We start from the raw sequence: 13694 nt of genomic DNA, 5'->3' as shown, positions 1-13694 counted from the left end.
ATTCAGTTGTGGCTTGTAAGTGATCAATGATCTGAAAATGATCAGCAGTTCTACGATGGCAGATCTGCTGAACCAAAGTGTGTAGTCTGGTTTAGATGCAAAGCAAACCCCCCCTTCTCAAGCAAAGCTCAAAAAAAGGGAGGTTGTCGGATAATAAAGTAATAAAGCACACGTGCAAAAATGGCTTTGTTTCTAGCGGACACCATAAACTGGAGAATTAGTTGGACAAATAGTTCACTGATAAATGTAGAAAATAAAACGGTTAACTGGTCACAAAATAATCAGAAAGTTACAGTAAGAAACCAAGCGTCACAAAACCATCCACTGAAACGGCTTTAAAAGCAATTCAAAAAAAATTAAAAAAAATAATAAACCTGTAAATTAATGAGAAGATTTCAATTTATTTTCATTTACAAGTGCAATTTTTTGTTCATGTTCCCAGGCAGTGTAGACAAATTGTTAAAACTCTGCCAGACAAGGAAAGACAGAATAAAGAAGAGGATTAAAACAGAGCAGTTTCATCCTCATGTAGGTTACAGGATAACATTTCAGTTGAACATAATTTAGAGGTAACAAATTTTCTGTTATCATCAAAGGCATGTGGCACTTAAACAATCATCTTTGCACAGAAAAGCTTAACAGTCATGCGAGGGCACGGTATTTTCAAACAAGGCAAATCTTTCACCACAAAAAGCAGTGAGGTGGGGGGGGGGGTGGTAGGAGGCACCGCACTTCGACATAACATCTAGTAAACTCCACATTATACGATTCCAAGAACAAATACTTGCAAAGAAATGTTAATAGTTTAAAAATATGAGTGCTAGTTTGGCTGGTTGCTCCAAGGTGGGCAGGAAAAAAAGGTTACTATATCTTTTAGACACTACAGAACTGTAGGTAGTAGACTCAATGAAGCAGATATACGTCTGTGAATAATAAAGTAGAGATGTTGGTTAGAAACAAGAGCCCTCACTCGACAAACCCACCGCTTACCTACAGATGCAGTGTCTTTCTTCAGGTTAGCATTATAGCCATTAGCATTACTTTGTATAGACAGTGTACAATTCAACCCTGAACTGCCTCATTCTAACCTTCCTCAGCTAACATTAATGACATTTTGGTTTCACTTGCTTTTTACTCTTCCTCAACATACTACTATTTCTCCATGCATGAAAAACGCAGACCAGAGAAGGCCAGTGCATGGCACAAATGCCCAAAGTTTTTTTTCCCCCTGTTTGAATATATTGCAGCAGCTTTACATCTTAAAAGAATGAGAGGTTGAATTTTGCAAGCATGTACACATATAGATTTTATTAGGGGGCATTTTTTTTTCCAACCTACAAGGTCCCTTAAACATGGAAAGGGTTAAAATAGTTTGCTCGGCTCTGCTTAAGTGCTAGAGAAAGCTAGTAACCGAGATATATATATATATATATATATATATATATAGAGATATATATATATATATATATATATATATATATATATATATATATATATATATATATATATATATATATATATATATATATATATATATATATATATGAAAAGCTCCATTAGAATTTCAAAGCTTACAACTGCATTTGTTTAAAATGATATGTGCAAGTAAATAGGGCGTTACAATGATTTAAAGTGCCCAGAGAATTAACTCTCCCAAATAAAAAAGAACAAAGAAAGAAAAAAAAAACCCAAGGCCAAATACCACAGTGTTTGAATGTGTGGTTTGATACAGTGTGTAGGGCCGGTGAAAGTCAGGGTGCTGTATACCCAGAAAAATGGAAAGAAATCACTGCATCTTTATAAAACAATACAAAAAAAAAAATAATAATAATGTACAAGCGGTTAATGAAGGTCTCAGCAGGTGTGTGTTTGCCGCACCACTTTCACAAAGGAGTGTCAAGAACAATTCTCCATATCGAAAGAATTCATCAGAAGCATAAAAAGCCACAACTACCAGGAAGTGCCCTCCATAATGGCTCAAAGAAGTTATAGACTGGACAAGCTGAGATGGAGCACAGGACACGCCCAAGGAGGAAGAACTGGCAAGAACAACACCGATGTCTCAGCGTGCAAAGTCCTTCACATCCTTTCCCTTGAAGGAAAAGCATACATAATTAACATTATACAAAAGCAAAAAGATTCTATACAGGCAATAGATATCGTGCATAAAGAAAAGCAACATGGGGCAATATTGAACTAAACATACATACAAAAGCATGGCATGCAAATGTACAAATTGTAAACCATCAATTCAGAAGACCAACATGGGGATTTTTTTTTTTTTTTTAAACCAAACATACAAAAGTATGGCATGCAAATGCCATAAATTGTAAACTGTCAAATAAATAATAATAAAAAACCTAAAGAACAAAAAAAAAACAAAAAAAAAAAAAAATTGCCTAGTTTGTAGAAGAGATCAATTCTTATCCATTAGTGCAAAACTTAAAGGTGTGAAGTCTAAGAAATAGAATTAGAGTCCATTTCATCTATAACACTTGTGCCCTTAAATATACAACAGATAAAAGGAATTGTAAATGTAATCGCAAATCTTTTCACAAAACAAGGGGAAGCATGCAGGATTTTCTACCCACACATATATTACATTTCTAGTTTCTACTATTACTGCCAAAGAACAATCCCAAACAGTTGGTGAGCAAGTAGCAGTAAACATTTTTTTTTGCCTAGCACAAAACCCATGGAATGATAAACTGTATTAGTACAACTGATGAGCAACTTGCAATAAGAATTTTGGCTTTAAACTAGGGATGCACCGAATCCAGGATTCGGCATTTTTTAGCAGGATTCAGACGAATCCTTATGCCCAGCCAAACCCCAATCCTAATTTACATATGCAAATTAGGGGCGGGGAGGGAAATTGTGTGACTTTCGCAGAAAACAAGGAAGTAAAAAAAAATTCTGCTTCCCACCCCTAATTTGCATATGCAAATTAGGATTCGGTATTCGGCGAATCTTTCGCAAAGGATTCAGGGGTTCGTCCAAAGCCAAAATAGTGGATTCAGTGTATCCCTACTTTAAATATCTCCAGAATATGTTAAACTGAATATCTAATTCACACACCTCATCCAGGTGCTCAGTCGACAGTGTCCCCACTGTAGGTACATATAACTCAGACACAAGGGGAAGTTCACCTTAACATTAACTCTTTGTGCCATAGACAACAGACTTCTAAAGCTGGCAATAGATGCAAGGCTAAAGCCTTTTGAAACAAAGGGTCGTACGAATTTCAGACCATTGTGCATTGTCCCAATATTTTTCGTACCATGGCAATCAGACAAGTTCGAAGATTTCTGTCAGCTAACAATAATATCTCTGCATGTATTGCCTATCTGACGATATCTATGGGTTGCTGTCACTACTATTTTGTCAAATATAACTTTTTTACGATTGACTGCCAATTGATGGCCAGAACATTGCCGGATTTGTTCTTTTACTACAAGTATGGGACCCGTTATCTGGAAACCCAGTATCCAGAAAGCTCTGACTTACAGAAAGGCCATCTCCCTTAGACTCCATTTTATCCATTTAATCCAAATTTTTAAAACAGATTTCCCTTTTTCTGTGTACTTGATTTCTGTGTACTTGATCCAAACTAAGATATAATTAATCCTTATTGGAGGCAGAACCAGTTATAGAACTGACTTATGGTATGAAAACCCAAAGTATGGAAAGATGTGTTATCCGGAAAATACCAATAAAATCTGCACGTCAATGGCAGCTTAACACAGTATGTAATTGGTCTTCATAAAGTTTTTTTTGAGTTTACATTTTTGCTCTGAAGGTCATGTGTTTATCTGGTACCTGCTGCCCCAGCAACCAAGGAGCAGTTTTTGAATCAAAATAAAAGATGGATAGTAGTAGGCCTGAAACCTCACAGGCAGGTTGCCAGGGTCACCGACCCCCACATACCACACAGTTTTTAATAGCTGAGGAATGGAAGGAGACAGAAATGGCAATAATAATTAAAAAAATAAAAACACATTCTAAAGCAATGAAGACCAATTAAAAAGTTCACAGAATAGATAATAGAATAATGAGAACATAATAAATGTTAAGAAAGGATGAACTTCCCCATTAAGCTAAAATAAATTATGCCACCTCCCCTCATTTATATTTAGGGGTGAGATAACACAACTCTTCTTCTTTACAATGTGTAGTTCTGAAGTACAAATACTAATTCTCCCCAACTATACTTGTACATGGGCCACCAGTAAAGGGTTATTTGGCTTAACATGCAGTCATGTAGAGCCCTCACCTAGGGCCCTTTGTGTGCTATTCCTAATACATTATCATCTTATATTGAATCCATTAAAGCATAACAGAACAGAACAAAACAAACAAAATAAATGACAGTTTACCTGTGGTAAGATGGTGGTCAGTACCCTGGCTGGAATCTAGCGGTTTCTTCAAAAATTAGCTCCTTCAGTGTCTCCTTGGGCAAATCATCGAGTTCCATTTCAAATTTAAAGGGAGCCTCAGCTACAGGCTTAAAACACAATAGATTATTGTAGAAAACAAATATAATATTCAACACATCAATTACATTTAATATTGCTATACATTCAATCTTGTGGTAAATGCATCTTATCCGTCACATGAATGCCCATGAACAGACCCAAAAAAAAAAAAAATGTTCCTTTGTAAAAAAATAAATAAAAAAAAAACCCATTATACAGGACTGCTGTACTATGGCCAACCATTCCTGTTATTTTTTTTTTAAACAGGAAAATAACTATTCCTTTTTAAATTCTAACGAGTGCATAAAAGGTAGAATAAAACTTTGCACACCTCTGCATTCTAAACTCACGAGCGCAGAAAAAGTACCTCTTTACTTCAAGATGGAATCTTAAGAAAATCTTAAACTGCTACCTGTATACACTGTGGAATAAAACAGCACCTATTCTATAATTTGAGATTAATTGCCCTGCCATCAACCTGTGCGTGGCTCCACACCTCCACATGAATACTACAGACATACAACACAACTGTGATTATTCAGCCACAACTTCCAAAGCAGATAAGTAATAAATGCATGTGACCAATCATGGGACCATGATGTGAATGTTTTAGCTCTATGGATTTTACAATAGTGTATTATTTCTGATGCTGCTTAGCTATACAAGGTCATTAGCGATGAGCAAATTTTTTCGCCAGGTTTCGCCATGGGAATAACGGCCATAGATAAGACAAAAATAAAGAACGCTTCAGCTCACCGAACCTCCCCTCATCCAGGTGCTCAGTCGACAGTGTCCCCACTGTAGGTACATATTACTCAGACAGGCAGACAGCACTTCTGGAATGTGGTTTATTAGGGTTGCTGCTGTTAGACACCCAACGCGTTTCGGGAATGTATCTCTTAATCATAGGCTAGCCTATGATTAAGGGATACATTCCAGAAACGCGTTAGGTGTCCAACAGCAGCAACCCTAATAAACCACATTCCAGAAGTGCCGTCTGCCTGTCTGAGTTATAAATAACGGCCATAGACTCAAATGGCCATAAAAAACAATGTGGGTAAAAAAAAAAAAAAAAAATGTATTATGTGGTATGCCACAAAAAAAAAAAAAAAAAACACCAATTGACTTCTCTGCATTTTGTAACTTTCTACAGTTTTAGGAAGTTAAACAAGACACAAGATCATCACTTATGTTTTATAATACACAAAAGCCATGAATATCTTGCAAATTATATCCTTATAAACGGTGACTAGTGATGTCATCAGTTATAAACAGTGAGTAGTGAGGTAATTTTTCTCACATGACTCACTAAAACTTTGGTATTATAATATATAAAGTACACCTTTATGGAAAATATGAGGATATTAGAAGTCACCTTGGAGTTCCATGACCTGTATAAAAGGAACTCCTCTGTGCCTTATAATATCCTTATATTTTACAATAGGGGTACTTTATTCACTATATAATACACAAGAACCATGAATATCATGTAAATTAAATACATATAAACTGTGCTTAGTGAGGCCATCTGTTATAATCGGATTTTAGTGATGTAATTTCTGTTATTCTGCGACTAACAAACTTGTGTATTAGAATAAAGTACCCCCCGTTGCAAAAAAATTAATGTATTAGAAGTTACCTTGGAGTTCCAGGACCTGTATAAAAACACTGTCTTCGGCCTCGTGCTTTATATGGTCATGGAATGCTTTGGTAACTTATAATATATAACAAAATATCCTTATATTTAATTTTCCTGCTGGGCAAATCAAGCAGTTACCTCATCACTTGGGTCATAATACTGCTCCAGATAAGGATGAGCCAAAGCTGCCTCTACTTCAATTCTTTTGTGTGGGTTGAATGTCAGCATCTTGTCCAGTAAGTCTAGAGCTGGAAAATAAAAAAATACAAAAAAAAAAGGTTCAGTAATCATTTCTTAAAGCATAATAGCATCACCAGTGACAATACTTGCATTCTCAGTTCTCAGCAGATGAACAGCTTTTCTCCTTCACATCACCGAAATAAATTCTTTCTACCAAGTTTCACAGGCTAACATAGAATAATGGCTGAAATTTAGTAAAGATTCATCCGTCACCAATGCATGTGTCTCATGCATCACAGCGACAGGCAGTAATGTCCATTGCATTGCTTTATGCGATAAAAGCAGCTGTAGTCAAACTGCTATATCAAACAGGAAGAAGGCAAAATCATTGTTTTGGGTCAGTTATGATCGTCCAAGTTTAAAAGGACTTCTTATTTTCAGAGGATTGAAGCCTTTGGACAAGTTTCATCATCTGTTTGGGGTGTATTAAGTTAAGCAAAAACTCAATGTGCTATAATCCAGTTTTATCTAAATTTAAGAGACGTTTGGATCCGAAACGAGCTGTCGGATCGTGGGACTTTTTAACCTGCCCGATCGAGATCTGTCCAACTTTCTGCCAGATATCAATCGGGCAAGCCCGTCGGATGGCCCCACACATGGGCCAATAAACTGTCGACTCGGCCTGTCGGCAGCTTTTATCGGCCCATGTATGGGTGACTTAAGGGCCAGGGGACTTTATGACCACAGGAATCTATAGAACAGTTTCTGTATATTAGTTTGTTACACACGGTCTGGGCACAAGTTGCAGCTTAGTATTCACACATTTGCACAGTGATTATTTTGCAGAAATAGGTGGGATATACAGTCTGGGCTGGTAATTTTATTTTTCTTTAAAATATGGCAGCTGCAGAGAGAACTAATAGAGTCGTAATATGGCGTTTTGCTTTTTAAATCTGGGTTATTAAGAGCAAGCTATTCCAATGGTTAATTTATTCCAAGTTAATTTAAATTTATGTCTATGCACAAATGTCTATTATTCTTACACAAGTACCAAAGTACTCAATAAGCGGACATACAGAGAAATAGATTAACAGAGTTGTCACCAGGCAGATTTGACCAGACTAGTAAATCACCGGCTAGAGTGAGTCACTATAGAGCTGCACATTCTCTGTGCTAATAGCATCACAGACCCTCCCTGCATTCATAACATCACCTATCAGCTCCTCCACATTAGAAACGTGGCAACCCTACAGATTAATTCTAGTTTTATGGCAAATTAGTTATTGGAATTCTCCTTCAAATAAATTCAATTTACTTTTACTCATTCACAAATAAGTTATATGGTTAAAGATCACCTTTATCATAAATAATCCCACTATGTAACAACAGAAAAAATACAAATTTGCATTTGATGCACACACTGCCCTCCCCTTTGATGTTCAAACATTTATATTAAAGGAGCAGTACAGCCCCTTGTTCAACATAACTGCACTTAATATGACTTGTATGGAACATACCATTTGCCTATTTTTCTCACAACTCTTCATCACACAAACAAGTACATATGCAAAATAGGGTCCGGAATCTTAAAATAGTGGATTCGGTGCATCCCTACCTAAAACATTATTTGTATTACAACTAAAAATAAGAACAGAGTATGATCAGCACAAGCCTTATTCATTGAACTGGGGGGGGTGGAGGAGGACCACTGACCCTTTGAAGTAGCTGAAAAAAAAAAAATACAGCTAAGGGTAAGGCCACTCTGGACGTTTTGGGGAGATTTGGTCACCTGGCAACTAATCGCCTCGTCTTTGCAGCGACCCCAAACGCCTTCCCTTACTCTGCGCCGGCTAAAATGAAAAAACACCAGCGCTAATCACATGCGGCGATTCGTTTTCCTAAGTCGCCCGAAGTTTCCTCATGAGGCAACTTTCGAAAACGAACCGTCGCGTGTGATTAGCGCCGGCAGTTTTCCATTTAAGCCGTCGCAGAGTGAGGGAAGGCTTTGGGGAGATCGGTCGCCGCAAAGACGAGGCGATTAGTCGCCAGGCGACCAAATCTCCCCAAAACGCCCAGTGTGGCCTTACCCTAAGCCTTGCCCAGGGCTTGCCTTTGTGGCACGGCATACAACATATATATTCCTGCCTTTACAAATAAGGTTGTAGGTGAACAATAATTCAGGTATGAAGAGAAACCACCCTATTATTAATGTTATTTCTTTAGAATTTTTAATTCATTCGAGAGCAGCTTTTCTAAAAGAGGTTTCCACAACTCTGACTTAAGTCATGAATATGTATTTTTTGAAGGTGTACGTGAAACAATGGCTCAGACTGGATGGAATGGGTGGAGTGGGTGAAAACAGCTTAGCACTTATCAAGATTGGCATACATTCAACAATAATCATCTGCTACAAAAAACTATATTTGTAATTACTTGACAGGAATAACTAGAATGTCAATACAAATCAATTATTTTCATTTCTTTTTTGTTACCGGCCTATTATATAGCTAAAGGTGTTGTACTTCAAGTTTATCTTTGAAATACATTTACATTCAGAAGCAATTTTTTTTTACGATTTGCTAATCTACTGTACTTTTTGCTAATTTAAAGGGGGTTGTTCACCTTTGAGAACTTTTAGTATGATGTAGAGAGTGATATTCTGAGACAATTTGTATTCATTTTTTTTTATTATTGAAGGTTTTTGAGTTATTTAGCAACTCTTCAATTTGCATCTTAATCAATCTGGTAAGTAGGGTCCAAATTACCCTAGCAACCATGCACTGATTTGAATAAGAGACTGGAATATGAATAGGAGAGGGCCTGAATAGAAGGATTAGTAATAAAAAGTAACAATAACAATACATTTGTAGCCTTACAGAGCATTTGTTTTTTCAGAAGGGAGTCTGCGACACCCATTTGAAAGCTGCAAAGAGTCAGAAGAAAAAGGCAAATAACTATAAAACAATGAAAACCAATTGAAAATTTAGAATTTGCCTTTCTATAACATAATAAAAGTTACCTTAAAGGTGAACAACCCCTTTAAACAGATTTAAATTAATTGCCAGGCTACACGAATAATGGTAGAGCTTGGAATAAACAGCTTTCAGGTAGTGATTTTCAAACTGCAAATCTTTATTTATTTTAGCAGTGTAAAACACTACATGTTTTGGGTAAAACCCTTTATCAAGTGTCACAAACTCCTGAAATTATTACAACTGCACAAACTTTAATAATTTGGTACTTTTGAGCCAGCATTCCGTTTCTTCTAATTGTCAAGCTAACTTTCCCATCTGATTTGGAAGTACCCACATGTTCATAACTTATGGACCCAAATCAACTACCTAGTAGATAACTTTGAATTCACCAGGGTGTTTGCCTCTTGCCTATGCCTTCTGGGGATCCTAGACCATACAATTTCCTCAAAACATGCTAGACAGAGGTTCCTCATTCTGATATTTTTTGCAAGAATAATGCCCATACACAGGAAGGGTACCACCCCTCCATCACTTAAAAAAGAACTAAAGAAAAAAAAATAACGATATAAGATGAATAAAGAAATGTTGTACATTATATTTTGGGTTTCTGTACCAGCCCAGGCCAACCACAGCCATTTAGCAGTAAAGATCTGTGTAAACTTACTTTACACCAGTGAAACTTAACTCTATAGGCCTTATGCCAAATAATTTGTGTTTTTAATGCGGAGTTAACCCTGGTACATGCAAACATGCTTTCTGGACCTGCCCACTGATTGATAAATTTTGGGCAAAAGTAACTAATTTTATAGAACAACCCCTTGAGTTGCCAAATGTGAGATCCCCAGAAGCTTGTCTCTTGGGGCTGGTGTAAAATATAGAGCCTGACAAGTATTTGCGCACTCTCCTGCATCCTCCTATACTAGGAAAACAATTATTTCATGGAAGCTACCATCTACACCTACCCTAAAAAGATGGATGATCTACAAGGCTCTCCCCCTCTACAAGTTGACATACATGAGCAGAGGCTGCCCGGACAAATTCGAGAAAGTCTGGGGTCCGTGGGCTGACAATCTAGACTCAACCACACCGCAGAATAATGGGTAAACTAACAAAGTACAGATACACCAAAGTATACAGGACATTCTTCACGGCCTAACCACCCCTCCCCTCCATATTGGTTTTAGGTTTGTTTGTTAAAATAAAACCCAAAAGGTATGAATATTCATAAGAACACTTAATTTGCACGGGAAATGTACAAAGGCTAGTTCTGATGTTTGTATTTGTAAGTAAAGATTTATTGAATCCACTGATCTGTGTAAATATTAATTTGATTTTTTTTTCACCAAGAACGGAATGCTAGACACACGCACATTTTTTCTCCTGTATGCTTGCAATCTTCTCTGCTGTGCTCAACCCACTCTTGTCTAAACAAATGCTCCCTCCCCTAGATTAGTGTGTTTAATTGAGCTTGAGATAAATATTCAGGGATTGTCACAAAAAGCCTTACCAGAAAAATTATATTTTCGAACAAAAATATTACTGTTTTCTAGAACTGGTAACAGGCAGTGTCCAGTAGGGCTTACAAAGATGCAGACGGGGGAGGGGGGGTACTGCATATCGAAATCATACAAGGACTTTCATTGCCCAGCATTAGTTGTCCTTGAATAATAAGTGGTAAAATGTTTACTCGGCGGACATTCTATTCAGCAAGAAAAGCAATCACTATTGCTTGGATCACTTCCTGTTCCACTATCAAGACAGACATAGATGCTAGTTTGCATTTCTGGATAGTCTCTAAATTCTGGCACATGGTCCATTTTGACCACAATGGTGTCTTTAGGAGCAATAAAGGGGTCATTATTACATTACAAGCCTACAAGCTGCATCACTGCCTGTCAGTATTGGCATTTTCTATTCATATAAAAGGGAAGCAGCTATAGTCAGGGAGGGAGTGACCACCATAATTGTCCAAAAGCACGGCAGCTCGCAAAATGCCCTGTGTGCCATTTCCTTAACATTTGACCTAACTGTATTTGATTTCTGTACTGCTCACTTAAGGGGTATGCAAACTGAAATATTTCTTTTAATTCCTCTATAACCCCCTCTATATGTGACATTTCATACTGAACATGTAGCACAAGGCGAATTACACAAGATGAGCACTTACTAGTAGCCATATGGTTACATATCAGAACACAGACCAAGACTAACGATACCAAACTACTGGAAATCAGAAAGGTGCAAACACTGGCAGATTTAATTAGAACTAAAGCCTCTCCTTGGGTCTGTGGCTTAGCTGAACCAGGTTGCCATTGTGGATACCCCCCAAAGTTAAAAGTCTTGCGATAACATATCAGTAAAGTGAACCGAAGCGCACTTATTTCCTCCTAGTAATGCTGGCCATAGACATGCAGATTTTGCTGCCATAAACGATAGACGATTGTTTGTTCCAATCAGCCGACCTGCTACTAATTATTCAGATTAAATAAAGTACTAAAATTAACAAATCAGACTATGGTCTGGCCATTAATAGACAGACATCAATCATATGAAAGTTATGTCCAACAAATAGTAGCGATAGTCTCCTACTGGTATCGTCAATACATGCAGAGATATTATCGGTAGCCGATATAAATCTTTTAACCTATCTGATCAACTAAACGACCGATCACATGGTACAAAAAAAAATGTTGGGGGTGATCAACATGGTCCAAAAATCATACAAATCTTTTCATATGACTACAGCTTTGCGTCTATGACAAGATACGTGGCCAGACTCAACTGTGTTTAAGCAGGCTAGTCTTTAGTGCCTGGCTTGTGGCTATTGAAAAGAAAATTTTGACACAAGCAGAGAGACTGCAAATTACCCTCTATGGGAAATAAAGATGGTGCTGTACTTTTAAGCTTTACAGCTTACTCTTTTATTTTTGGCAACTACAATTTTATGGCTGGCCATATGCTAAAAATTTTGAATCTTTCTCATGGTCATAGGAAAAAAAAAATCAAGTAGACTGGATGACATGAACATACAAAGCAAAATATGGAAGATGCAACGGTAGATTATATAGAAACAAACTGGCATTTCTTAGGCAAACTCTTTAGAATTGAATGGGCAAAAGCTGCTTAAGATATTTGTAAACAACCAGCAAAACTGAAAGCTTGACACCCCCCCCAAAAAAAATTACCTTTGGGATCTGCATTGGGGAAAAGTCGGTTCCATGGCACCTTATTTTTGTGAGGAAGGGAAAGCAAGTAATTCCTAGCTTTTAAATTGATTATACAGTTTAGGTCTTCTTGAGATGGCGATCCAAGAATTCCTAAAAAGAAAAAAGGAAAGTCAAAACACAGTTATAAACATACAATTATAGTACACAAACCACAAATATGTAAATTATATTCTTATAAATGCCATTTGTTATAACCAGGGCTTAGTGATGCAGTTTGTGTCACATGACTGTGTGAAACGTGTATATTAAGATACGAGGATATTAGAAGTCAATGTTCCTTCAGCCTAGTGCCTTTAATTGTCCATAGACCTTGTCAGTGCTATATAATTTATCACAAATTCTGTGTATATATGTGACTTAAATCTTGTGTTGAGTGTAGACACCCAACACAAGCAGAAATACACACATTCTCCAGTGGCTATGATCAGACTGTTACTAAAAGACAGCACAATTCACATTTCAGCACCCTCCTCAAGTCTGTTTACCCATTTTTATTTTTTTTATAAAAGGACCAGTAACATCAAAAATGTTTTTACAAAAAATTCATTAGAATACAAAATTTTAAAATAGCAAAGCCTTTATTAAGAAATAACTTACAGAAACTCCGCTTCCCCTCCTATTCAGAAAAGGGCGACAATCCATCCTGCTGCACTCTATTTCTCCTGCCTGGCTATACTACTTGCATCCTGTCCTCTGCCACAATCTCCTTCTCCAGCTCTCGGTGCCGATACCGCTTCCTGTGCTGCCAGTATATCATCCATCCTTCGCTACAGTCAGTATTGCTTCACGTGCAGCAATTGAAATAATAATTGTTCCAAGTAACACTTACACTATAACGTTACGTATAACGTGTGCCCATCTAGTAAACCGCCGCTACAGTAAATCATCTGTCTTTCGCTACAGTCAGTTGCCTGTTCTACTTCTGTTTGCTGTATCCGGTGCGCTCGTTACTCCAGCGCCATGGAAAAGTCACTTCCCGAATGAGCTATTGAGCAATTACCGGCTGGCAGAGCTAGTTCTACGTGCTGCACTATCACTCGCATATAGACCCGACAGTGAGCACATTGTCCTGTACTTGCCCCCAGCCTTTCCCCAGACAGTCCGAGAAGTGACAAATCCTAAGAAGTGTGCCGGCTGTGGGCCAGAAATCTCCAACACACGGGGCAAAAAGAATTAGGATCCTAATGAAACACACTCT

The 13694-nt window shown here is 37.4% G+C and overlaps 1 protein-coding gene across 2 annotated transcripts in view; it reads right to left on the bottom strand.

Annotated features, from left to right (window-relative positions):
* Positions 1 to 381: 381 nt before the first annotated feature.
* mapk1.L (mitogen-activated protein kinase 1 L homeolog) overlaps positions 382 to 13694 on the bottom strand; it is a 34439-nt gene continuing 21126 nt past the window's right edge. Inside the window, 5 exon segments of one of the 2 annotated variants that reach the window (NM_001087875.1) lie at positions 1321 to 1413; positions 1493 to 2092; positions 4377 to 4504; positions 6253 to 6362; positions 12455 to 12586. In NM_001087875.1, the coding sequence (NP_001081344.1) occupies positions 4394 to 4504; positions 6253 to 6362; positions 12455 to 12586 (353 nt within the window). In that variant the 3' untranslated portion in view covers positions 1321 to 1413; positions 1493 to 2092; positions 4377 to 4393. 2 annotated transcript variants of the gene reach the window in all.

This window comes from Xenopus laevis, chromosome 1L (genome assembly GCF_017654675.1).
Source record: "Xenopus laevis strain J_2021 chromosome 1L, Xenopus_laevis_v10.1, whole genome shotgun sequence".
NCBI classification, from domain to species: domain Eukaryota; kingdom Metazoa; phylum Chordata; class Amphibia; order Anura; family Pipidae; genus Xenopus; species Xenopus laevis.
The sequence above is the reverse complement of the archived record's forward strand: the minus strand, read 5'-3'. Positions and strand labels throughout refer to the sequence as shown.